General features: G+C 36.3%; 4 protein-coding genes across 7 annotated transcripts; 3 read left to right on the top strand and 1 right to left on the bottom strand.

Annotated features, from left to right (window-relative positions):
- Positions 1-4,689: 4,689 nt before the first annotated feature.
- On the top strand, positions 4,690-6,578 carry LOC18591477 (protein SHI RELATED SEQUENCE 5). 2 transcript variants are annotated; one of them, XM_088809214.1, is made up of 2 exons: positions 4,690-5,471; positions 5,995-6,578. In XM_088809214.1, exons 1-2 carry the CDS (start codon positions 4,955-4,957, stop codon positions 6,351-6,353), a joined length of 876 nt encoding a protein of 291 aa, XP_088665340.1. In that variant the 5' UTR covers positions 4,690-4,954; the 3' UTR covers positions 6,354-6,578. The 2 variants fall into 2 exon arrangements, with proteins under 2 accessions (XP_088665340.1, XP_007017677.1); XM_007017615.3 differs by having other exon boundaries at positions 4,691-5,516.
- Positions 6,579-12,420: 5,842 nt separating this feature from the next.
- On the top strand, positions 12,421-18,427 carry LOC18591476 (V-type proton ATPase subunit a2-like). Of its 2 annotated transcripts, none has more exons than XM_088809340.1 (18): positions 12,421-12,738; positions 12,857-12,901; positions 13,192-13,314; positions 13,388-13,495; positions 13,704-13,814; positions 13,907-14,080; positions 14,333-14,470; positions 15,129-15,236; positions 15,414-15,521; positions 15,636-15,784; positions 16,010-16,163; positions 16,267-16,427; positions 16,528-16,734; positions 16,893-17,040; positions 17,126-17,209; positions 17,343-17,539; positions 17,636-17,695; positions 17,787-18,427. In XM_088809340.1, the coding sequence occupies exons 1-18, from the start codon at positions 12,598-12,600 to the stop codon at positions 17,989-17,991; spliced, it is 2,421 nt and encodes an 806-aa protein (XP_088665466.1). In that variant the 5' UTR covers positions 12,421-12,597; the 3' UTR covers positions 17,992-18,427. The 2 variants fall into 2 exon arrangements, with proteins under 2 accessions (XP_088665466.1, XP_007017673.1); XM_007017611.3 differs by having other exon boundaries at positions 16,857-17,040.
- Positions 18,428-18,588: 161 nt separating this feature from the next.
- Positions 18,589-20,493, bottom strand: LOC18591475 (cysteine proteinase 15A-like). Its single transcript, XM_007017610.3, has 4 exons — positions 19,963-20,493; positions 19,760-19,879; positions 19,180-19,426; positions 18,589-19,089 (listed from the first exon to the last, which is right to left on the bottom strand). Exons 1-4 carry the CDS (start codon positions 20,437-20,439, stop codon positions 18,812-18,814), a joined length of 1,122 nt encoding a protein of 373 aa, XP_007017672.3. The 5' UTR covers positions 20,440-20,493; the 3' UTR covers positions 18,589-18,811.
- Positions 20,494-22,285: 1,792 nt separating this feature from the next.
- On the top strand, positions 22,286-25,446 carry LOC18591474 (Transcription initiation factor IIF, beta subunit). Of its 2 annotated transcripts, none has more exons than XM_007017609.3 (6): positions 22,286-22,731; positions 23,166-23,274; positions 24,049-24,179; positions 24,278-24,352; positions 24,468-24,620; positions 25,002-25,446. In XM_007017609.3, the coding sequence occupies exons 1-6, from the start codon at positions 22,537-22,539 to the stop codon at positions 25,119-25,121; spliced, it is 783 nt and encodes a 260-aa protein (XP_007017671.2). In that variant the 5' UTR covers positions 22,286-22,536; the 3' UTR covers positions 25,122-25,446. The 2 variants fall into 2 exon arrangements, with proteins under 2 accessions (XP_007017671.2, XP_007017670.2); XM_007017608.3 differs by having other exon boundaries at positions 22,290-22,731; positions 24,471-24,620.
- The last annotated feature ends 1,880 nt before the right edge of the window (positions 25,447-27,326 follow it).

Genomic DNA, 27,326 nt, shown 5'->3' with positions numbered 1-27,326 from the left:
TTGAGATGACTAGTCCCACACATGAAAGCTACCAAAAAAAAAAAGAATTATCGAATGAATATAACCCTAAAACATCTAATCTCCTATCAATAAAATATACCAAAAGATACCGAAAGTAATTGTGTGTTATGATAGAACAAAGAAATGTCAAGGATTTTCTCTGGTTTGAATGGGAAGTTAGTTTTATGACTACTCGAGAGCACTCCTCCAAGGGGTTGCTTCATGTAATAATGTCGAACAAAACACCCACACATACACAAAAAAAAAAAAAAAACCCAAAGAAATTGTCGTGTCGAGGAAATGCTTGGCCACGAGAGAGTCAACCAGGAGAAAGCTAGCGCAGGGCTCGAGAGTGAAAGACAGGGACACAATTATTGAGACTCCCACACATCATTCAATCTCCAATTAAAACCCAACTCCTTAGTCCTCTCTCTCTCTCCGTCTTTCATGTCTTGCCTTGGCCTCTCCGTTTTATCTTTTACGTACCAATTTTGGCATTCACTCTAATTTAATTCACTTTTTAACTAACGGAGAAAAAGGAAAAACAAAAAAGAAAAAAAAAAGAATATGGTTTACTCAGTTCCATAGCCGCTCACCTTTCACTCAATTTGAGGAAATGGCTATATGAGGTACTTTGTTTAGATGCTTTCTCTCTCCCTTTAAATTGTGTCATGAGATTGTTTCAATATGTTTGTTTTGATCTGCTTGGATTCCATCAATTTTTTTTATATGATTTGAAGAATTAAAATTAAAGGGTTTTGATTTTTATTTTTTAATTCGAACCCATGTTATGTTTTAATATGTAATTAATAAAAGATTGAGTTCCATTCACAAAATAAGACAATGAATTTATATTTTGATTCTTACTAACTATTTTCAACTTTTCATTTCTCTACTTTATATTGATATATTTGATCAACTAAAGTAGCCAACAAAAAAAGAGATAAATAAGAAATAATAGCAGAAGTGACACCTCATGATAACTCTATTGAAAATGACCTTTGGTTATAACTTCCCTAATCTCTACATTAAAGAACCTTTGTCAAAAAGAACCTAAATTAGCACAACTTGCAAGATAGTAAGTTTTTCTTCTTTAATGGCTCCATAAGGTCGTCCCAAAGCCCTTTTGAAAATGAGTAAAACCACAAACCCAACCCTAACCCTATCGTAAACAATGGTAGGCATCATTGTACAGTTACGATAATTATGTTAAGAGACATGAAATAGTAAATAAAAGTTGAAATTTCCTTTAAATACAGACGACGTAATAAAAACGACCTAATTTTTAATTACGAAATTACTTTTAAAGGTACTGTTTTCCTCAAACACATCAATAAGCAAATATTGGTATATATATAAAAAAAAAAAGTACCGAAAATCAAAGAACATTTAAAGGGAAAAAAAGAGCTAGCTAGGTTCCTCAGAATTTGGGTAATGCAGCAGCTGCAGCCTGCTACATGCAAACATGAAGCCAGGCACACCCTTTTCCTTATGTAAGACTCATTAAATTCAAAACGATGAGCAAAAAAGAAAGGAACGTAGCTTTCATCGTACCTCGAAGAGGGATAATTGGGTATTAGTTCTTTCCTTCTCCTGTCCATGAAAAAGGCAAGTTAGGCTTCCTAGTGTATAAAATCATGAGGAACCCAATATTTCCCCATCAAAGTTTGGAGCTCCATGTCTCCTACATTTCAAATAAACAATCTAATCAGTATTAGGCAATGCAGACGACAACAAAAAAAAAATAATAATAAGCAAAGAGAGTCAACAGTAAAGGAAGAAGAAAGAGAAAAAGGGTTTGGATAGTCTTTCATTTCATTGCCTGCCTCGGGCCCCTAATTACAATTACCAAATAAATATAATCAACTTTTTCTGCGTTGATTTCTTGGTTCATATTACTTACTAATTAATCATGATTACTTTTTTTAAGTATAGTAGTAAAAGTTCTGATTAGGCATTGGCCAAAGCCTGTTTTGTCAAGCGGCTGGTGTGGTACGATTCGGGTTGGGGGCGGGGGGGGGGGGGGGGGGGGGGGGGGGGAACTAAGGCCGCCGTCCGTACCTGTTGATAATCATAATTATATTAGTATTAAAATCCAATTATTAGTGGCCGCTAATTCACGCGGTTTTCCACGTGATTGTTTCATAATCAAAAGGGTTCAGTTTGGTCCCAGGGTTAAGTAAAGTCCTTTTCTAGTTAGGCATGGAGAGCATGGTCATCTGTAGTTACGTTTCAACTTTAATCTATATACCTAATATTTCTTTAATTTGTACAAAAATTTAGATAAAAATTTTAACGTAAATATTCAAAAAAATTTAAAAAAATTTAGGAATTACGTGTTTCCCTTATAGTCAATACATATGAATTAGATAGAGACATGACTTTCCTAGTTTTGTGGTAGAACTATGGGAATGTAGTAGTTGGTGACAAAATTGCGGTCCTAGTTGCATTTTACATGTTATAATTTTTTATACACACGTATAGCATATAAAGTGTGTTGGATATAAAGTTTGAACAAATTATTAGTATTTTTTTATATTTTTTTAAAAAAGTAATGTGAATAATACGATTCATTGAATAAAATCAAGTTCTTCATTGACTTATGTGGATTTCAGACTTTGGGTTACGATTATTTTTCTTTTTTATTTGTGTCAAAATGATTTATTAGTTAAAAACATGAAATATTTGATAAATTTTTTATTTATGGAGAAAATAAAAAAAAATCTATGAATTGAATTTGATCGATTATTACTCTCTTAATGAGAATTAACAATAAAATGTATTTAGATCAAGAAATGATGAAGAAATAATACCGTAAATAAGTAATTGAGAAATGTTTTAAATGATGACAATGTATGTTTTTAGTAATAAGTCTATTTTATCTTAGATTTTAGAATTCGTAGATGGAAAAATGATTATGTGATTTGAATGTGAGATGGACAAAAATTTGTCAATAAAAAGGGGACAAATATGTATAACTGTTAAAATTAATTAATCTCACACGAATTATACATTTCAAGTCTTGGTTCAATCAAATGTGAACTTGGAAATATAAGCTTTTAGTAATAAGTAAATAATACCGTAAATAAGTATGTAAATAATACCGTCAAATGTATTTAAATCGAGAAATGATGAAGAAATAATATTGTAAATAAATAATCAAGAAATGTTTAAATGATGAAAATGTATGTTTTTAGTAATAAGTTTGTTTTATCTGAAATTTTAAAATTAGTGGATGAAAAAATGATTGTGTGATTTGAATGTGAGATGGACAAAAATTTGTCAATAAAAAGGAGAAAAATATGTATAATTGTTAAAATTAATTAATCTCACACGAATTATACATTTCAAGTCTTGGTTCAATCAAATGTGAACTTGGAAATATAAGCTTGTTCATTTAGTTTAAATCATATGAAATTAACGTGAAGAATAATTGGAAAATGTTTTCCCATCTAAGACTAAAATAAGTGTTGCCAAACTCATTGTTTTCATTATTCATGCATGTAGTCACCTAGTTCTGTTGAATATAACATCAAAGGTGTTGACCTACAACCCTTGAAACGGAATCGTTTTAGTGGTTTATTTATATATTTATTTAATGAAAAAATTGTGGAAATGTGACTTTCGGGTCAAATGAGAAAATGATTACAGGAAGAATTTTGAGAAGAATACGAGGCATTGACGGGGGAAAAAAAAACCAAAGGGACAAATACCCGCACGGGACAGGTAAGAGATTTCCAATCGATAACACGATTCACGACAGGCAATTTTTTCCACCGTCGGATTCGGTAATGGTCACAGATGTGAACTGATGGCTCTGTCTGTGATAGTTAAAGAAAACGACAAAGGTGACGTTAAGGTGTGTTTGATTAATTCTTATTAATATTTTCCCTTTTTCCAGGTTAGATTGCTTGTTGCATTAGTAGAAAAGAAAAAACAAAAAACCAAAAAAAGAAGGGGAAAATCAATCTCAATTACAGGAACGGTCAGAAAAAGTACTAGCGGGTTTTCCGGTGCAAGGACGAATAAGGAAAAGCTGATGCTGTGCCACGTGGGGGGAATAGGGAGCGTACGATGGACATGCAACGGCGGGGATTCGAGCCTTTAGGTGATTAGATTCATTGAAACTGGAAGAGAACTGTAGACTGTAGAGAAGTGCCCAGAGATACATTTTCTTGCATCTTTGTCTTTCTTTGTTTGCTCTCTCTCTCTCTCTCTCTCTCTCTCTCTCTCTCTCTTTTCATTACTCAATCAAAAACCGGAGAGTTATAACAAGCACAAGTTTTTCTTTTTGTATTATTTTTTGGGGTTTAGATAGAGATAAAAAGAACGAGAGAGAGAGAGAGAGAGAGAGAGAGAAACAGAGCTGGTTTTGTCATAAATGAGGTGAGAGTGTAGCAGAGAGCGGGTGCAGTTCTCATGGCGGCGTTGCAGGGGCTCTAATTCCGTGCCATTATTGCTTGGAATTGAAGGGAGAGAGAAGGGAAGGGGGGTAAGTCAAGGGGAAACCATACTTGTTTGTTTGTTTTACCCTAAAAGAAAAAATCTTGAAAAACATTTTTAACCTCAAAAGCTGCAAAAAAGAGAATCCTTCCCAAAGATCACAAAAAAGAAAAGAAGAAAAACAGCTCTTCTACTAAATTCTGCTAGTAAATTCGGGAGAGGGGAAGGGGGGGGGGGGGAGAGGGGTGGTGTGGTGTGGGGGTCAGGTCAGACATAGCAGAAACAACAAAGATCGGGTCAAAACAAAGCCCCCCAACAAACACTCACAGACTAACAGTGGTATTTAAAAACCCACCAGAAAAAGCTTCCACAGTTGAAACCCATAAAGACCCCAGGGAAAATCCAACCAGCTCATCACACTAGTGATCTGGGGGGGCGGTACTAAATAGGGTGTTTCTGCTATGGATTTTTGGTCCAAATTGAGGTTGGTTTCAGCTTTTGGGTGTAACAAATGGCTGGCTTCTTCTATCTAGGTGGCCGAGAAGGAGCAGCTGCAAGCAAGCAAGAAGGAGAAGATAAAGAAGAGAACCTGTATTTGTACAGAAACGAGGAGATCTACAACAAAGGGTTTGAGCTATGGCCACAGTATTATTACCAACAGCAAAACGTGAACAACTACTCGTTTGGAGCGGGTCCTAGTCGAAGAACGAGCGGCTTTAACCTCTCTGATGAGTCGTCTTCGAGATCAGCAGGTTTTACGGTTATGAGACAAGGAGGCATGAACTGCCAAGATTGCGGAAACCAAGCTAAGAAAGATTGTACCCATTTGAGATGCAGGACTTGTTGCAAGAGCCGAGGGTTTCAGTGCCAAACTCACGTTAAGAGTACTTGGGTTCCTGCTTCTAAAAGGCGAGAGAGGCAACAACAACTCGCAGCTTTGCAACAACAACAGCAGCAGCAGCAAAACCAACAACAAGAGCAACAACAGTTTCGAGGAGAGAATCCGAAAAGGCAGAGAGAGAATCAAGGTGCTCCCTCCCTTGCCTGCACTCGTTTATCCCCCACCACGTCAGGTAAAGTTGTAGTTTACAATACAAACAAAGACAAAACCGAAACAAAACACTCACATAAAAAGAAAAAAGAAGAAACGAACATCAAAGAAAGATTGATGGATTCTTTGAAATGAAATCTTGGAATGGTCTATGATGGAGAATTTTCAAGAACCGTATACTGCTAACTTAGCTTGACAGAGTTTAATTTGGTAAGATCTTGAGGAATTCCCATGACTTTCAGCAGTACGGCAACAAAACCATATCATTTGCGTGTGAGCAAGTCTATCTCCATAGTCACCCACCCACCTGCTTTTCCTTTCCTTTTCTTCTTTTCCATTAATTCTGGCACTGTTTACTGGTAAAACTGACGAAAAAGTCCCATAATATTCGGAAAAATATTCAAAGAAAATCTTCTCTTTTCCTTTTCTTTTCATTTTTGTAAGTTGGATATTTTTTGGTAGCTCTTGATTATTTTATCTTGTTGGACTTTGAAAATTAGGGTTGGAACTGGGTCAATACCCTCCCGAAGTGAATTCTCCAGCAGTCTTCCGCTGCGTAAAAGTAAGCGCCATGGACGATGCAGATGAGGAGTTCGCCTATCAAACGGCTGTGAATATAGCAGGACATGTATTCAAGGGAATTCTCTACGATCAAGGCCCTGAAAGTCGTTACACCAGCGGCGGTGAAAGCTCTCAGCCACTCGATCTTATCACAGCAGCAACCACTGCAGCTGCTACAACGACAACCGCTACGACTTCGAGCAATCCAGGCACAAGCATGCTCGACCCTTCTCTCTATCCAGCTCCACTTAACGCTTTCATTGCTGGTACGCAATTCTTCCCACCTCCAAGGTCTTGATTTACAGGCCTGTCTCCAAATGTTCCAACTATCTCTCTATGGGAGGGGATCTTTTCCTTTTTAACAAACTTTCATTTGTCATAAACGAACTCTTGATTGTTGCTCTCCCTAGCTCATTGTTATTTTGTTGTGGTCCTTTTTACTATTATGTTCAAATTGTTAACACCCACCGAAGTAGAAAGCGTAGAATTTGAATGAGAATAGAAACTGAGGATGCATATGATATTGGGGGATGTTTGTTTTTTTTCGTTTTAGGCCTTCAATTCAGATTTTCAGTGCTTGTTTTTGTTACGATCGATGAGTAGTCCTTTCCTTTTTGTTTTTTTTTTTTGTTTTCATTTTTTCGATTTGAGTGTTCTTAGTGTTAGCATGTGGATGTGTGCTTTTTGTTTCTTATTGGATTTCTTTATGGTGGTTTGTTTTTTCTTTCTTTTTGTGGGTTCGATCTTGAATCTGCTTTCTGGTTGGTGTTGAACTCGAAGCCGCTTTTTCCCATTTACCCGTTTGCTTGCCGGATGGAAAATGGGACGCAAAAGAGGTTTCGTGTTCGGTTAAGCAAAGAAATTTCAAACCCTTTAGTTTATAACTCTCTAAACAATTCCTGGAGAAGAGGGAAAAGAAAGGCGGTGCATGAAGCAGCTTTACAAGTCTTTCATGCATTGGCAAATGAAAAACTGGCAGCTCGTTCCCAAAAAGCAACACCATGAAGGACCTCCTCCCTCTTTTTTTCCTTTTGAGAATGTGTACGTATATATATGCACAAACTTTTTATACTTCAACAGACGTGTTTTAGTGGGCATTTAGATCAGCTTCTTGTCTCTGCAATAAAATCAAATTCAGCTACTTGAATAGACGTGCATGGATGTGACCCTCTGCTAGAATGGGAAGCCGTTGCTCATTAGCCGATAAGTTTTAATGCTTCTGCAACTTTGTGCATGTGATTTACTATGTTATATTTAGTCTGAGACTAATGATATAGGGTAAGGTACAGATGAGTGGATGGGTGTCCAGAGATGCTTCTGTAGGCTTCTAGAATTATCACATGGGGAAGAAACAGAAAGATCATGAAACTTTCCTACGTTTTTCAGTTTCTGACTCACAACATGTGCTCTGATCATCTTCAGTCATGAAGATGTTGCACCCATCAACTGATGAACTCTCTTTGATTCCATGTCGTTTTTGCTGTTTTTAGTTTTGTTATCATTTGGAGTAATGAACCATAGTAATGAGGGAGGAAGATTATGTAGGCTGTGATCGTCTCATGCTGCTACTGAGAAATTATTCAATGCATTTTGACATTTTCGAACTTTACTGGATTAACTTGTTCAGTTATCATAGTAAGTCTTCGATGGAGGGTATGAGGATGATTCATAACCTAGAACTCGAAATATTCCCAGATGGTAGAACATCATGATTTTTCAACATCATAAAATGCATGATAACACTATCCCCATGGCTGATAATTAAATCTACAGATAGGAAAAGCAATCTCAGTGTAGGGAAAATAAATTTAGAGGAAAATTTTTATGTAGAATTTCATAGAAGATAAGTAAGATATTTATACTATATGCCATAGAGGAATGAAACGACAACCTACTTGACCTAGAAGCATCATTTTTCTCTCATTACCTTCGCTACTTTCCTCCATTTTTCTGGTGCACTTCTTTGTCCACCGATGTTTCTAAGATAGAATTGCAGAATATGAGCTTGTTGTCTTCCAAAACCAAGACTGGTATCTTTAGTGAACCTTTGCAATAGTTCATAGGTTGAACTCATGACAGAAGCTACAAATCCCAACATTCATACCTACCCCCGGACCACCATCCCCCCTCCACCCCCCCCAAAAAAAAAAGAAAGAAAGAAAAGGACCGAGCATCAATATTACGCAAAGGGCAAGAGTGATAAGATGTCAAGATTCACAATCACTGAGGAAATCATGGCTAACAAGAATACGATATCTTGAGGAGAGCTTCACCCCAAAATCAAGTGAGGGTTTTGAAATAAAAACAACAATGACAAAAGCTGTTTGCTCCATCATTTCCGTTAGCATGGAAAGAGATAAGACTGTATAATTTTATTTGACGTAGATCCTGTCATTAGTAAGCGATAATATCGCCAATAATTTGACAGATTTTACCAGGTTTTCTGTGAGTTTCACCGCCAAAAAATATGTAGGTTAAAAGCAAGCACCTCTGGTTTAATACTCGAACCAGTGTTCTCATTTTCTATCACCTGATGATTATGTTTAAGGTTAGGAGCAGTATCCCGCGTGAGTTTCTATTCTTCTTGTCATTGAGTTAGTCTATTCTTTCCCTAGTGCTCTTTATTATTACCCTTTATTTTTGGACTTTGTTTTAGTGGGGTTTCTCTCATAAGTATAATTCAACATATCAATTAGGTCATTATGACCCAAGAGAAGCAGCGAACAGTACAGTAGACGGTTCGATAAAAGCAAGAATCTCTCTTATTAGAGGTTTTAACGTTGTTTTGTAATAACTTCTCCTTCATTTGTCTATCATGTTAAGTAAAGTTTCCTGTTTTACAAAAACAAAAAAACAAATTAGGTCATTATGAAAATCTGCATGCCAAATTACTACTTTACAAATTTAGCAAAATTTGGTGCCTTTTTTAGCTTAGCTTAAGGATCAATATGATTGCAGTGAATGGTAATTAACTTCATATCCCCTTGGTCTTCACGAGCATAATTGGCTACACAATGCTCATCCATGCTTTTTAAACCAATAGAATTAAACATAATTCTATTTCAAGCTCATGACCTTACTATAAACCGAACTATGCTTATTGGTTAATCTTCTAGGTATAAAATATGATTAATTTAATGTTGGTGGTCCATTTATCATTGAATGCCGCAGTTCTAATCAAACTATAGGCTCTAAACCAAGTTAGATTACCTATATATACTTGACAAAAAAGCGTAAAATTGCACTTAGAATGTCGTTTTGCTGGCAAACTCACGGGAAGGTTTTCATTGAATCGGCTCTTTTTTATCTCCCCTTGCCTTTTACAATACCAAAGCTGCAAATCAAATATAGGTAGTTTCCATGTATCCCTCGTGGTATTATATCTAGTTCTTCGTCTTAATTATAAAATTTACTTCCTCAAGCATAAAATTCGTTAGCAATAATTCGGAATTGCATCTATATTTAATGTAAAGTATACTAGCAGTATTTTTTAAGAGGGGGGAGGGGGGTTGTGTGTTAAATTTTAATGAAAAGTGGTTGAGGAAACAACATTGAGCCAAAAAAAAAAGAAAAAAAGAAGTTATTCCTCTAGTATGTTGGTTGAAATTAAATCATTTGAGAAGAAAGACTATTTGAGAGTGACTCGGAAAATATTTATTTAACACGAGTATATGCGTATGCAAAACAATTTTTATAGGTGTATATAGTTTGAATTTCTCGGATTAGGTTTTTTCTCCATACGGTGTGATTTATTCCACGATTTTTTATTTCATTTGCAAGTAAGGATATGAATATTTGACTTAGAGGGACAGAAATAATGACAAGATAAAAAGTATAATATATAGGACAATTGCAATAGCTCGAAGTCACAAATAGTATGACAAGGCCGTAGGGAAAACCTTATAAAATTGAATAGACTTATTGATGTAAGTGCAATTGAGAGACACCTATTCCTCTAGCAAAGCAATCTTAAGCAAGGCATTGGGTCAAATTTTAGTAAGGTGCCCCACCTACCTTAACCTTAGCAAGACGAAATATTCATGGTTATTTATTTTAGGTCCTAACTTTAGCCAAACTTGATTCTATGTCATAGAATCAATTTCTCTCTCATTTAAGATTTTTTTTTAAATAATTTACAAGTGCCTTTTTGTCATGTTCTTTTCCTCTTTCTCCTATTGTCTACTATAAATCTTATAGCTTTTTTTTTTTGAAGCGGTAATTTATTATTGATAATCAAAAAAATTTAGTCGAAGTTAGGTAGAAACCGGACTAATATTTACAACAGTAAATCTTATGACATTTAGAAAGTTAAAATAATGAAAGAATTATATGAATTATTTCGAGTAAATATTTAACTAATTGATTTGTATGATTAATACATAATTAAACAAATATTATCAATCGAGTTTACGTACAAATTTAAATTTGGAGTTGGCAAATTTGTAAGTACCTACTTGTTATCCTTGTTTAATCCTTTTAAATGGGTTTTGAAGGAAATTTATTAAATCCAATCTCATTTTTCTTTGTTTTATTTTGACTTTTTTGCAATGTTGACTTTTTTTTTTAGTGGTTAATTTCTATTAGGTTATTGATCATTTAATAGATTTTATACATATAAAGGAATAGTGCATGAATAAAGTTGAGGTAAAATCATGAATGAAAAGTGTTGCATGTGGGAGAGATATGGTAAAATTTTCCAAGATTCGGACACAAGGGAGAAGGAGATGAGATGCGCATGTGGGCTACTCCAATGCTTTCCCCTGGGTTATGACACGACATGGAATTGACTCTCACTACCCTAAATTAGATGCATCGGGAGAATATGATACCTAATTCTTGGATGATAAGACTTGTCGCAGCCCCCACAAAACAAGAACAGAAGCTAGCTTAAACTTAGCCGATCCTTTCCCTTTCTCAAACCCTTCCTAGTTTGCGTAATTAGCAGGTAAGATCAGTTGATTATCAGCCTAATCATTGTCGTAAGCGACGAAAATCCCAAGTCATAAATCACAAGATCTTGTTCTTGGGGACACAGGAATTGAATCCGAAAAGATGCTTTTTTTTTCCAAGATGAGCTATTCGGGAGTAAACGAAACAGAACAAACAAAATGGCCCATTAGCTTGACCAGAACCTAACTAAGTCTAGCATAATCATCAACATGATCCAGAGCAGACAAGTGGTGCTGTAATTTCTTTACGAGAAACTTCCCAAAATTATTGAACCGAAGAGGGAGAAGAGAGAGGGGTTGGCCCCTATAAAGTTGAGAGGAGGAGGCAAGTAGCGTCCAGGACAAGTACTAGGGTTTCCGACAGTAGGCATGCATATAGGGTTTGTGAACTATGGGTTTTTTTTTGGCGTAGGACTGATCGTCTTCAGCGGCATGCGAATCTACTGGGGTAGCCTTCTTGGCTTTCCTTGGCTGTGTGGTTTGCGTGCAGCTGTGCTGCAAAATTTTGTGGTCCAAAGCTTGGGTTTTGTTTCATCAGAATATAGCCTACCGTTTGTGATTTTCCATGCCAAAGATATATACCGGCCTGCTATTGCATGTAAAGCTAGCGCTTATTGCATGCACTGCAGGATACAGCCACTGAAACATTGGCATAAGGATTTCATTATCAAAGGCCGGTTGCCCATTGGCCCACTCTCTCAGTTTTAGCTTAATTTAATGAATATGATTATATTCTCAAAACGTGACTCCTTTCATTGAAGCAATATAGCCACAGGAGCAAAAAGAAAGGAAAAAAAATGTATATATAATACTCTTGCTTCTATGAACTATATATATTTAGTGCAAACTCAATTTCTTTATAATTAAAGTAATTTTTTAAATTAATTATCATATATTTTCTTAAGACAATTAAAGTAATGGATATTTTCATTAATTTCTAGTAGTAGAGAGGATCTTACTCAAATTGGCACCCGTGACAAAGTAACATTAAAGCTTATCGTCAATAGGCCAATAAAATTTATAATGATTTTGGTTTTTTTTTTTTAAAAATCTAACGAGAATCATTCGCTCGCCTCCTTGGACCCTACAATTGGTGTTTTCTAGGCCCATATGTCCACATTTATTTGGGTTATAAGAAAAGATTCTATTCCTTTATTTCAGAGAATTCTTTTTTTTTTCCCCTTAATTCCCTTAAAAGAGGTGGCGCCAATTGACCGCGGGTGACTAATAGGCCACCGTCCGATCCACGAGTGGTAAAGATCAAGGGACCGCATTTTAGACGTTGAAGAGACTTGAACGAAACGACATCGTTAAGTGATTTCTATTTTCCTTACCGTCCACCAAAAAGTAAAAGCGCGTGAAAACGACGGCGAAATGGAAACATTATAAAAGGGGAAGAAAAATAAAAAGGAAGCTAGAAACGAACAAGCAAACATCACCAGTGGTCGTGAGACGCCTGAGGATCGATCTCCGGCGAATTATCTCCGGCTACGATATTTCCTGTACATGAATCTCACATTTAATATGTAGATTTGATTTTTTTATATTAATAATTACAATTCTAAAGAAATTCTTAGATTTATAATAATAATAATGGGAGAGGGAAGACAGCGTCCGACGATGGATCTGCTGCGGTCGGAGCCAATGCAATTGGTGCAACTCATCATCCCTATTGAATCAGCTCATCGCAGCATCTCATATCTCGGTGATCTCGGCCTCTTTCAATTCAAAGACGTTAGTTCTCTCGATTTCTTAATTTTTTTTATTTTGAATTTTTGAGATATCATTGAAAAATCTATAGATTTAATATGTTTGAGATTTACCTGATTTTCTTTTCATATTTTTCTTGCAGCTCAATTCGGAGAAGAGCCCGTTCCAACGAACATATGCTACACAGGTCCTTTAGATTCACAATTTTGATTTCTGGTTGAAGTTTGTATTATCCATGAAATTCTGCCCCCAATGATCGTTTTGAAGCCTAATTTCAAATTCTCATCTTATAAAACGTATATATTTGAAATTAACACATACACTTGCGGAAATCAGTGGAATGTTTGATGAGAAACTCTGCCTGGATACCGATTCAGCATGATCTCATAAAATTTTCTGAATACTTGGAGATATATGCTAATTTTTTGGGTTAATTTTTAAAATTTATGGTACCTTAAGTGTTATTGTATGATGCAGATCAAGAGATCCGGGGAAATGGCACGCAAGCTACGTTTCTTTAAGGAACAGATGACAAAGGCTGGTTTATCACCCTCAACTAGATCTGCGAGGAATGATGATGTTGATTTAGATAACTTAGAGGTATAATGGATGTTTTGGATTTTAACATTTTTGTTGTCACATTGAAAAGCAACCTTATATGTGGTATTGCTAGGTGAAACTTGGAGAACTTGAAGCAGAGTTGATAGAGATGAATGCAAATCATGAGAAGTTGCAACAAAGTTACAATGAACTAAAAGAATATAAGTTAGTTATGCAGAAGGTATGTTGACATCTCTTGGTTGCTTTGTTGCATTTTGCTGGTTATTAAGGCAGTAGAAGCGAAAATCTTAAATTCCGTATTTCAAGATAATTGGCTTATCGCCTTTCTTTGTTACTTAAAGTAGGAGCCTTATATTTCTTAGAGCTGGAGAGTGATATCTCAAGGTACATAATGCATTTATTATAATGGTATTGTTTTTTTATCTCAGGCTGGTGAATTTTTTCAGTCAGCTCAGAGCAGTGCTGCAGCTAAGCAGAGAGAAGCTGAAGCTGAGCAAAGGGGTGAAGGATCCATTGACAGTCCATTATTATTGGAGCAAGTATTGTTTTCAGTTTTTATATTTTCTATATTAGTATCTCTGATGCCTTTAATTCTTCTTTACATAACGCCTAGGGTGTTTACTTTTTGTAGGAAATGGTCACTGATCCATCTAAGCAAGTTAAGCTGGGATTTGTCAGTGGTCTTGTCTCAAGAGAAAGATCATTGGCTTTTGAAAGAATTCTATTTCGTGCAACCAGAGGAAATGTCTTTTTGAAGCAATCTGTAGTTGAAGATCCTGTCACTGATCCTGCATCTGGGGAGAAGGTTAATACCTGCATTTACCATTGTAGATCTAAAATTTCTCAGAGTGGAATTCACCTGTGGTTCTTCTATTCATGCATACTTTCTCTTTAATTTTGTATTCACTCAGAAGGTTTGTTTGTATGGCATCAATTTGCTACTTGTGTCTATCAGTTTATGTATTACTGTTTTCATCTCCTTTTACTCCTGCATGTTGTTTCGTCAATTTTATGTTCAGAGATGAGAGACGTTTATCGTTCTTATTTGCAATTACAGGTTGAGAAAAATGTGTTTATTGTCTTTTATTCTGGTGAAAGAGCAAGGAACAAAATTATGAAAATTTGTGAAGTTTTTGGAGCAAACAGATACCCATTCACAGAGGACCTAGGCAAACAATTTCAGATCATTACAGAGGTATGCTTTGTACCTTCTTTAGAATTCAGGAGAATCAGGACTCATGTTTATATGGAATTTGAAGCTTGAGGATAGTGCAAGCAGTTTTGCTGCTTTTGTCTTTTATTTTCTTATTATTATGATGTTCTGTAAATCATCTACTGGTCTAATGTGTATGCTTGAATATTTTGGTATTTGACTTTGTTCATTAAGAGGAGTTCTGAGTTTTGTCTGTTGGCCTGAATTGGTGTTTGGCTTTGTTTTAATTCTTGAAGAGGTCTGAAGAAGGTTGTTGTCTTTGGGGAAAATAATAGAAGGTGGAGCGTAATTCTAAAGTTGTGCAGAAGCAAAAAGCGACAAGGGTAGTATTGTTGAAAGGAAACCACCTATGTCATAATGCTGAAAGATGATAACAACTTAATGATGTGCATTTATCTTGAAGTTAGTGTCATTAAGAGGTTGCATCGACCTCTTTTCATGTTTGTAAATAATGCCCAGCTGTCACACCAACCTGTCACATGAACATTTTGTTGTTTCAGAATTTACTTGTATTTTTGCTTGATTGAATTGGTGCCTGGATGCCATTTTATGCTTTTCTTGTCAAATAATGAGCAATCTGAATTTTCTTTTCTTGTCAAATGAAGAGCAATCTGAATTTTGTAACCTCTCTTATCTATAGGTGTCTGGAAGACTTGAAGAGCTTAAAACTACCATTGATGTCGGACTGGTGCACCAGAGCAATTTGTTGCAGACAATCGCCTATCACTTTGAGAATTGGAGCCTTTTGGTTTGTTGAAGTTGACTTAATTCCTTTGTTTTGAAAAGCAAATGCTTCTATCTATGTTTTAACTTCATGTCCTTATGGTTGCATGTCGGTTTCTGTGGCCAGCTTTAACCTTTACTGAGTTCTTTTCAAGTATGTGCTTTCTTAAGTCACTGGAATTTGTTTCTTCTAATTATGTAGGTGAAGAAAGAAAAATCCATTTATCACACGTTGAATATGCTCAGCATAGATGTTTCAAGAAAATGTCTTGTTGCTGAAGGTTGGTGCCCTGTTTTTGCAACAAACCAGGTCTGTTTTTTGAACCTGTAATAATTTCTTCTCTGCTGCATAGCATTCCTGGTTAATATTGCACTAACCAACTTGAACATAAAAAATTTAATCATCTTAGGCTTGGTTTTGCAGATTCAAAATGTTTTACAGAAGGCAACTATTGACAGCAGCTCACAAGTTGGGACCATATTTCATGTTCTCCAGACAAAGGAATCACCTCCTACGTATTTCCACACCAACAAATTTACTTCTGCTTTTCAAGAAATCGTGGATGCATATGGGTTAGTCATTTTGATAGTTGCTGCTATCGTATTTAAGGAGACAATGGCTCTGTTGATATTCATAATGCCTTGTCTCCGGCTATCCATGTCCTGACTCCTGATTAGCATTAAGAGATCTTTTCCTTCCTTTAGATGTTTTATTGCTATGACATCTTTACTTAAATTTTGACATGTCACTTCTAAACCAAATCATTGTGGAAAGAGCTGACCTAAATATTATTGCAGGATTGCAAAGTATCAAGAAGCGAACCCTGCTGTATTCACTATCATCACATTCCCTTTCCTTTTTGCTGTTATGTTTGGTGATTGGGGCCATGGTATATGCCTGTGTTTGGCAACGTCATATTTCATAATCAGAGAAAAGAAATTTTCTAGTCAGGTAACTGGTTAATAGTTTCCTGGTTATTTTGGCAGTGCGCTTCATGTTCCTCATAATCATATTGTTTCTACAACTTATTTTTTTTTTATCTCATCAATAACAGAAGCTTGGAGACATCACAGAAATGATTTTTGGTGGTCGCTATGTTATTATGATGATGGCATTGTTCTCAATCTACACAGGATTGATATATAATGAATTCTTTTCAGTCCCATTTGAACTATTTGGGCCCTCTGCTTATGGATGCCATGATCCTTCTTGCAGGTAGATATTTGTCTGTGTGATAAAGAGTGGATCGGCAGAAACCTGACTTTGTTGTTGTCCTCCCTTTTGAATTATTTACTTTCATCTCTTTACATTGCAGCGATGCTTCTACTGCGGGTTTAGTAAAAGTACGTGCCACTTATCCTTTTGGTGTGGATCCTAAGTGGCATGGTACTCGGAGTGAGTTACCGTTTCTTAACTCATTGAAGATGAAGATGTCAATTTTGATTGGAGTAGCTCAGATGAATCTTGGAATCATATTGAGCTACTTCAATGCAAAATTTTTCAAAAATGAAATCAACATTTGGTGAGCCACAATGATTGATTTTGTAGAATACTTGGAAAAATGCTTATCTCAGTTTCTATACTATTTCAAAATATTTATGAGTGACTTAACATATTGATTTAATAAATTATAACATTGTTTAGGTACCAATTTGTTCCTCAATTGATATTTTTGAACAGTCTGTTTGGATACTTGTCACTCCTTATAGTCGTGAAATGGTGCACTGGTTCTCAAGCTGATCTTTATCATGTGATGATATATATGTTCTTGAGTCCTACAGATGATCTCGGTGAAAATCAGCTTTTCTTCGGTCAGAAGTTTCTCCAGGTTTATTTCATGTATTGTTAACCATGTGAAAGTTTTCTTTTGTGCTATTCAACATAGACTTATCGATTTTGTGTTTCTTTAACAGATTGTGTTACTGCTAGCAGCTCTTGTTTCTGTACCATGGATGTTGTTTCCAAAGCCTTTTCTTTTAAAGAAGCAACATGAGGAAGTATGTGGACAACACTCTCTTTTCGCTATAAATGACATGTTGGATTGTGTATATACCCCATTGTTATATATATTTTAATTGCTTTGCTACTCTTCTTTTGAATTGCTTGTCATGCCATTTAATGTTGATGTAGAGGCACCGTGGTCAATCCTATGCACTATTAGATAGCTCTGACGATGACCCTCTTGAAATGGAATTGCATCATGGTTCTGGTAGCCATGAAGAATTTGAGTTCAGCGAGGTCTTTGTGCACCAACTGATACACACTATTGAATTTGTGCTTGGAGCTGTGTCTAATACAGCTTCATATCTGCGGTTGTGGGCTCTAAGGTAGGTTGTAACAACTTTAAAATCATTTCATCTCCCTTCCTTGCAAAGATTAGGCTCTTAACGGCATCTCGGTGTTTTTGATTTTGCATTTTACAGTCTAGCCCATTCCGAGCTGTCAAGTGTATTTTACGACAAGGTTTTACTTCTAGCCTGGGGGTAAGTATCTTTCTCTTTGACACATTTTTACTTAAATTAGAAAGTACTTCCAATTTAAACGAAATTATCATTATCATGTGAACGGTTGCAGGTTCAACAATATCATTATTCTTATTATTGGCATATTTGTATTCATATGTGCAACGGTCGGTGTGCTACTAGTGATGGAAACCCTCAGTGCATTCTTACACGCATTGAGGCTTCATTGGGTGGAGTTTCAGAATAAGTTCTATGAGGGAGATGGATATAAATTCCAGCCATTTTCATTTGCATTAGTTAGTGAGGAAGATGACTGAAAGGACGGAAAAAAAAAAAAAAAAAACCCTAAGGTAGGATACAAAAAATATAGTTGGATCTGAAACAAGATACTGTATAGGAATCGGTGAGATTGCGTATTGGGATTAGAAATGTTAAGAGTGAGGAAGCAAAGTGTTGGGACGACCAAGCTCGTTCACTTGCCTCCGTTTGTCAATGTTGTAATTTGTTCAGTAGAGATTCTTTACAGGTACAGGTGAGATGCCAATGCCATTGTCTTTTCCACACCGCTGGTTATGGAAATTGTCTGTCAATTGGAAAACAAAATATAATTGCGACACTTGTATGTATATCATGTAACAAATTGATTCTTTTGACTCTTTTTGCTGCTACTTTTTCATGGAAGACCATGAAAATAATGGTGATATTTATTTGTACAAGAAACCTAATACCTAGTAGACTTTGTTTTGCTTTCAATATTTTTTTGGCCTAGCAAATAATAAATGGGAGTCACTGGGTTTCTTTTCCGTTTTTCTCTTAAATTTTTAAGGCTTTTTTTTTTAATTTACTGGTCAAAGAAAACCACCATCAAAACCAAAGAACGAATGTATTCAGCCATTGGCTTGACCCAGAGATCATCCATTAGGACCATTACCCTTTCCATATATAGGTAAACATCAAGTGTTACATCCCAGAAGTCTTAATTAGCACACAACTATTTACTAATTATCTCTAGCATACACCCCACCTATCGGGTACTCAGTTTCCAGCCAGAGCAAATGCAAAAGTCTTAAGTACTGGCATAAATCTGGAAATATATGTAAGTTGCATTATCATCTACTTAATATTTACGAAGAAAATCTACTGTGACTTTGTTTGCAAGGCAGCTACACTTGAGACCATTGAGTCCACTCCACAAACATTGCGACCCCTGCAGATCTTGTAATATCCCTCCTCTCCCCAATTTTCTCCCCAGGAATTCTTGATGATCCAGTAAGGCTTCTCCTTGAAGCGGATCGGCGCGTAACCTGCAGAACCATACCCTACAAGAAGCACCCCATGATCCAAATGCCTCCCGCAAATGTATGGGCATGAAACTCCTTTCATATATGTCTGCATGAAAACTGCATTGATACCCACTGCACGAACCAAAGCACACATGTTTATATTCCGTCTGCTAATCTGGGCCAAAAAGTGATCTCAACACTGCAAAAAGCATGGAAATTTACCTGCAAGTGGACCGTGCTTCACCAAATTTGCAGCGATTTGATCCTCATTGACGGAAATGACACTGAAATTAGAGACCGAGGCGGCAATCTTGCTCTTGTCAAATTTGCAGGCTCCACGGTCATTCCCGGTGTAAGGGTAGTCATCCTCTCTCTCAAGTCCACCAGCCTTTAGGGTGTACTCGAAGGCAGTGGTCATAAGCCCACCATTGCACCCTGAGTCACACGCACCATATTCTTGTGGATCACACTGCAAATTACACACATTCTTATCTCAGTTGAGCTGATTTTTTGTCAGGTAAATCACCATAAGGCATTAGTCAAAGCTACCAAGCAACACCCAGAGTTTTAAGCAAATTTTCTAGCACTAGAATTGCAACCAAAGCCATGTAAAGAAATGATCTTTCATGATACAAAGGAGTTGTCTTAGAGTTAATGACCACCTGTGACAGACAAGTTTCACTCTCTTATTAACTTAAGCCAGCTTTCACTCTTTGTTAATGGAAAGAAAAAGGGTAAATTAAAACAAAAGAAAAGATAAATATTCAAAAGCTGTAACTAAAAGTAAGAAGAAGATTGGAACCTCGTGATCACAATCGACAAGCTGCTGCTCACTCAAGCTCACAAGCTCCCCTGTCGACAAATAATGGGCTCCTTCCAGAGCTCCTGTTGTACTAAACGACCAGCATGATCCACACGAGCCCTAATCATCAAAAAGGAAGAAATTTTGACTAATCAGTATAAAGGATTATCCGCATAACAAAAGACTTTAAGTTTATATATTACTTGGTCTTTAACGCCTGTAACGGCGCCGTGATCGCGCCAGTCAAAGTCGGTAGGTAGGCCGTTGGTTGGAAGGATGGGGGCCTTTTGAGCATCGGCTGGGAGCTTGAGCGGTCTCAAGCCAAGGAACTGACGGCGGAACTCCGACGGTGTTAAATCGGAGAACTTTGTGACGCCGTGGACGGCGGTTGGGTCCAGGAGCTGATGACGCTTGGCCCGACGCAGGTTAGCCTTGAAGACTCCCAATCGGTAATCGTGCTCCTCCTGCGTGGCGTAGGTTTTCCCGTACTTGGATTTGAACAGCGTGAAGTGGTGCTCGGCGTTGAGGAGGTGGTCATCGGAATCTTCCCCGGCGCCGTTGGACACGACTTGACGGATCAGAGGATCGTCTTCGCTGACGACGTCGGAAACGACGGCTGAAGCAACAACGGGTGAGAGGAGGAACAGGAGAAGAACAGGGAAGAGAGAAAGGCGGTCCATTTTGGAAAGGGCTAAAGGCCAGAGCTTTGCGAAGTGAGGCTTAAAGGACGGGCCATAGGGGGATATTATAGCAGTGGCTCCCATATTATTGTGAGTTGGTGGGAGGATAATGGGTTTTCGACACGTGTTCTCTTTTCATTGGTGGATAATGGGTTGTGCCATTTGACATTTTTTAAAACAAAACTACTTATTCGTATTGCGCAATTATTGTTTCTTAACCCATTATTTCCTAAGTGCGCACGTTTTATGGTGTCATGAGCTAAGCTTTCTAACTTATAAGTCATGTTCTATTAAGTAGACAAAAATTTATATTTATAAATTCAAAATTTATATTATTTTTATTGATATAAGATTTGTAATATTTTATTTTATTTTAATTATGTACTATTTTTGTTGTAATGACTATTTTACTCCTAAAAGAAAAAAATTCATTTTAATTTAAATATTTTTCATAAGAATCTCACATCAGTGAAAAGTTAGGTAAACTTTGTTATTATTAAAGTAAAATCTATCACATTCTATGCTATTTTAATTATATGATACAAACTCTTTCACTTGTAAAAAAAAAAACCACTTTAATTTTAACATATTTCAATTTTAATATCTTTTATAAGAGTCCCACATTAATAGAGAGTTGTATAAACTCTAATATCTCTTGTCACTAACTTGCACTTTCAATTCAAAAAACATAAGAGAAATACTTACAATTTACAAACCCGAGATTCATTCCATAAAATACGTAGGAAAAACACTAATATATTTGGATAATATGATAAATTTCACATAAGATTGTTAGTGGAATTCAACATTGAATAATGAAAAAGCATGTCCCACGTTTGTATGATACAGTTTTCTTGCCCGTATAACTTTTTTCTCCATTTTGAATCCTAATTCAAAATTTACATCTTTCGTCTAATTCCTAAATAATTTGTATCGACACCATCTAAATATTTTGTCTTTTTCTTTTCCCCATAATTTCTAAATATTCTTTACTTTTTTTTAACGAGGATACGGTCTTGTTCTGCAATCTTATTCAGTGTCCTTTTCTCCAATACAAAATATCCTCTCCATCACCTTATTTATGTACAACCTTACAAAATGTTTTGATTCTTAATTACCAAGATTTCTACTTTGATACGAAACCTATACCCAAAAAGTAAACACACCCTGACCCACAAACTAAAACAACTGGAAAAAAGGTTTGAAAGCCCCTTTTTTGTTCCCCTTTAGCTTTGCTCATCCATGATGTCACCTCTGTCCCCAAGCCAATCATTTACATTGCAACAAGGTTTTTTTAAGTGCTAAAAATGTTTTAGAACTATATTCATTTTTGTAATTAAATTCTTATTTTTTATTATATTTAAAAAAAACTTATTTTTTGACCACGTCATATATGACATGAATAAAAATGTTAATTAATATTAAGTTTGACGATTATCAATTTGTCGTTACGGATAGAGGTTTGTATGAGTATAAATCAAATGATAAGAATTTATTTAGATATAATTAAAAAATAAATGTTTAATTACATAATTCAAAGATTTTTTTTTAAATGATTAAAACCTTACAAGAAGATCTAGAAATTGGACTCAACAAAAGAGATCATTGGATTGGGCCATGCTGAACCATGGGTTTATTGGACATAACAAAACCTAGATCCAAAATGAACCTAACTAATCAAGCCCATGTGCTCAGGACGGGCCTTAACTCAAGCCCAAGAGCTCCGAACAGGCCTTGACCTCAGCCGACACTGAGTCCATTAAACTTTTATTTTTTATTTTTTTTTGTGTTAAAGGAGGAACGAATGTGCTTTTGTTTTACTAGCTTTACCGCTTTAGAACAAGACACGTTTGCCTCTGTTTGCCCCCAAAAGCCGGTGTCCTGACGTTCGTTGCGTCCGGTCCGGTTCGTTAGGGTCCAATTCATCCCTCAACTAAGCAATTTACAGTCAAAAAAACATTAGAAAAAAAAAGTCACCGTCTTGGCAAGGAGGCTTAGGAACTGAAGCAAAATAAGCTTTTGCGGAACCTTACCAACAAATAAACGTGAACAAGAAACTTACAGTTTACAGAGGCTAAGAATAACCAGAGCTTGAAGATGGATGAAGATCACAGTCACGGCGGCTTTTTGGAGACAGGAAAAGCGGATAGATCGGTGTGGTTAATGAAGTGCCCGGTGGTGGTGGCCAAGTCATGGAAGAGCCACACCGCTTCTTCTTCCGATTCTCAGCCTGTCGCCAAGGTCGTCCTCTCCCTCGATCCTCGCAAACCCGACGACCCTTCTTCTCTCCAGGTACTCTTAACCACTTTGTTTATAAATTTGTTAGCGGCGCTTTTTATTTTTTATTTTTGTAGTTGCTCTTTAGGATAATTTAATTTAATTTTTATGGATTAATGTGTTTAAATCAGCTTTCAATTAGGCTTTTTACTAGGAAAACCCTTGATAGTTGTGATTAGAGAATAATTACTTTGAAGATAACAGATTGTGATCTATGAATTTTGCTACCTGAACACATAATTACAGTTGTAGATGTATCCGTTTCCTTATTAATCATGAATTCGCCCTTAACTCATTTTTAAGTGGAAAATTATAGTAGTAAAAGATTTCTCTATAATTGATTGCATAAGCTAGCAAGGAAGAGATTTGGTTACATGCTTGTTATCAGTTTACATTATAATGATTTTGTCGTTTTCTCCTTTCTTATGAGTTTATCGATTGATGATCAGTTTACTATGGAGATGGCTGGATCCGAGAGTGGAAATATACCGAAAAGTTACTCTTTAAATATGTTTAAAGACTTTGTTCCTATGTGTGTCTTTTCTGAATCAAGTCAAGGTAAGGATTATGGTTAATTGCTTCTATAGCTTCTCAAGTTTGCATGTATCTAATGCAGTTCTTTTTCTTAATTTTGCTAATCTAACATTAGCTTTCCGTTGTGACTTTGTACAGTGACTTGAAGTAGAGATTGCTCATTGAATTGATTTTCCTGTGAAAACTGCGTTTGACATTTCTCTTACTTTCGTGATTTTATTAATGTGTTGTTCTTTACATGGTGCACTTGCTGTAGTATAGCAAGGTTGGTTTAACTTCTGTGTAATGTGCACATTAAGAATCAATTTTCTTGTCCACAACTTTATTAAGGGGAATATTTTATTGCTAAATTTGTCAGGGGAATTCTTATACATACCCCTAAAACGGATATTTAGTATTTTGTGGAATATTTCTTTTAATTAGCATGATGAATGTGAATCACAAGGAACTTTTGAAGAGTTTAAGTTGGAGTTTATTCTAGGAAAGCAACTCTCTCCTAAAACGAATTATGCTAGTGAACACCGATGCAAGCAAGGGTGGGGGACCAGACACGGGCTATGCATAGAAGGTTACTTTACATATCTATCAGGAAAAATTAATAATCCTTAACTTTGGCATGCTATGTTGCATAGAAGTAGCTAGTGCATTTTCCTCTAACTTATGCACCATGTCTATGTATGGTTGTGATAACTTCTGTGTTAATGTCTAACCTCTCTCTATCATTGGAGAGCGGTTGGGAGAATTGCGTCTGTGCTTTTGTTTGTGACCTCTGCTCTATTTTGGTTCTTTTCATTACAGGTAGGGTTGCAATGGAAGGAAAGGTTGAACATAAATTTGACATGAAACCACATGAGGAAAACCTCGAGGAGTATGGGAGGCTGTGTCGTGAAAGGACAAATAAGTCCATGATCAAGAATCGACAAATACAGGTAGGTCAGTTAGTATACATTGCTTTGGCTAAGGTATATTTGTTTAAATGTTATATGATGCCAAATATCTTATTTATGTGTCCTTGATCCATTTTAAGGTTATTGATAATGATCGTGGAGTACACATGAGGCCAATGCCTGGAATGGTTGGCTTAATTTCATCCAACCCCAAGGTACTTTGAGACGTGGTCTCCAAAGAATGATATTTGTCAATTTTTTACTCTTTAAATGCTTTAGTATTGGTTTGGAAGTATACATTGACACTTCTTATTGTCAATGTTCTCTAAGCAGGATAAGAAGAAAGCAGCGCCAGTTAAACAAACAGATATGAAGAGAACCAGACGGGATCGTGGAGAGTTGGAGGATATAATGTTCAAGCTGTTTGAAAGACAACCAAATTGGGCTTTAAAGCAACTTGTCCAAGAGACTGATCAGCCTGCTGTAAGCCTCTTACCTTCCCTCCTATCGTCATCTCCGCATGTTTACCTCCGTGTTCAAGCTCTGTTTCTTCTTCCTCTTTCCAAGTGATATATCTTATTATTTATACTCATGACTTGAGTGTTTTTTTTTTTTTTGAAAAATGACTTGAGTGTTTTTTGCTGCACTATACAATTTGACCAGTATCTTGAAAATTGCAATTTGCTTTTAAAATGAAAAAGGAGTTCTTGGCAAGAATTTGAAATGACCCATGTGTTTTCTTAAACTTCTCTTTTTGATGGTTGATATCCTGTAATTCTTGTTTTTACCTTATGCAGTTATGTGTGTGCTTTGTTAGCTGATAATTCATGTGTTTGAAATTGTTTTTGTTTACCTTCCCTGCAGCAATTCCTGAAAGAGATACTGAATGAGCTTTGTGTGTACAATAAGAGGGGCACCAACCAAGGAACTTATGAGCTTAAGCCAGAATATAAAAAATCGGTTGAGGACACAGGAGCTGAATAGCTCATACCTAGCTGTAATTTATTGTTTCTTTTTCTCTCTCTTTTTTTCTTAAATTAATGGGGCCAAGTCTGAAAGAACCCTTATGAAGAGGATAGAGAGAAAAATCAGCTAAAGATACAGTGATTTTAACCAAGGAATCAAGGGACAACAGTAATTGTGTTCGGGGAAAGAAAACTTAGCCGCACCTGGACCTTTGAAGTCCACGTGGTGCAATTTAAACCATCTTTGATAATATCTGAGTAGGGGTCTAGGGGGAAAAATATGTCTAAATCAAAATATAATCTCAAAGCCTGATCAATAAAAAGAAAATATCTATTGTGATTCATATATCAAGTGTATTTGCACTTTGATTCTCCTTGCATATCAACTATGGTTAGATTGTTCATTCTTTTAACCAGTTTACAAGAGTAGTTATTGTCGTTTCATGTGATTCTCTGTACCTTCCTCTCTCCTATCTGGTTTAATTCGTCAAATCTGTGAGATAGCTGGATATGCATATGGATAGATATAGTGCAGGTGCTGATCTCTTGTAATGTTATATTGGCTTAGCAAGGCACTTTGAGTATACGGTAATTGATTGTGGAATGTTACTTCCCCTATACCTTAATGTTGCTTTAGTTTGATCACGATGTGTTTGTGCTTTATGTCATTAGCTTCACACCAAAATGGACAGATTTTGTTGAGATCAAACAGATTGGAACGGCACTGGCATTAGAAAGCAATCCTAATTGCTTGGAGGGGGAAAAATGGAGGAAATTATTGAATAGTTTCTCAATGCTTTCTTTACTATAGAATTTAGTTTGTTTTGGATAAATCTTTCATGTTCAAGTCTGGAACAAATTCCCCAAAGACAAGAGTGGTAGTACTCATGGCTAGCAGCCTTCTGCCGATGGGCTCGATAGGTTATGGCCTAGCCTGATGGGTTATCCATCTATAGTTGTTCTAAGTACTTTATTGTGGTGCTTCAGGGCCGACTTGTGGGCATTCTCTCCACTGTCAGGAATTGTCTTTTCCGGGAAACAAAAGGAAAGGAAGAAGGAAAGAAGTTCCATTCTGAAACCGATTATTGCCCAAAATTTTGGCGGAGATCTGCAACTTTTGTTCAGCTCTTCACCGTGAATTAACTTTTTCCCATCATTGTTCATTCTGGCGTCTCTGGGTCCTTCAACTTTTATGTCAAACATAAGCTAGCAGACAATTGTGGTTAGAAGTCAAACTTTTGCCCCAAAAATGAACAGAGGTTTCAATTAGCGATAATTGACACATTAATTGCTGTCCATGGTTCAGTTGGTAACATTATGAATCAAAACCGAAAGTCTTCATTATATTCCAACCTTTTGAGAATGTTGGCCTGTATAAAGCATGCAAAAGTTAAATCCCAAGTCCCTAGAACCGCAGCAACCCAAGAAAGGTTAAGCATCTTGCATCATCTCTGTTGGATCAATCAAGACTTTATTAACAAGATATGGCCATGACATAACTAGTAGCAAGGAATCCCTTGCTTTAAAAGTATTAACTTTGTAATGTAGAATTAAACCCTTGTTAGTTCAAATTCAATAGATAGATAGCCACCATTTTATGCTACATGATGTTATTGCAACATTTCTTCGAAACAATCATTTTGCATATCTTTAATGCTCAATACAGCATTCAAAGCAATCAAATTGTTAATGACTTCTTTTTTTTTCTTGTTCCAATTCCACCGTTCTATTATTCGTTGCGTGTTATAATTGCTGATTACGGATTTCAATCTCCACCCAATATGCTTGCGGAGGATGGAATGATCATGTTATGTAGCCCCATGTTACTACCTAGGCCATGGCCAAGAGCTTCAAAAGCAAATGGATGCTAAGGTCACATAGATTACAGTAGCAATATTACAGCGATGACGTTAAGGGGAATTGGGGTTTGAAAGCTGGGAAAAGTGAAACTTCAGTACTGATCAGACGGCCAAGCATATGAATTTCTCCCCCATGGGCAGTTTCCTATCGCTTCTATAGAATTAAAATGAAAGAAAAGTATGCTAGGTGACGAACATGCATGTTTGGTTAAAGTTCTTTCAAATCGCACCTAACTAATTTCATTTTTGGGGTTTCAAGCAAAAACTGGGGAGCTTAAAGGCTCTTAACAACCGGGTATTTGTTCGTTGATTGCATGGTTTCATTGTGAAAAGACTGATCATGCCTCAAGGTCGTAATCGATGCT

This window comes from Theobroma cacao, chromosome 8, assembly GCF_053813885.1.
Source record: "Theobroma cacao isolate CCN51 chromosome 8, ASM5381388v1, whole genome shotgun sequence".
Taxonomy (NCBI): domain Eukaryota; kingdom Viridiplantae; phylum Streptophyta; class Magnoliopsida; order Malvales; family Malvaceae; genus Theobroma; species Theobroma cacao.
Note: the sequence above shows the minus strand (reverse complement) of the source record. Positions and strands in the feature narration are given on the sequence as shown.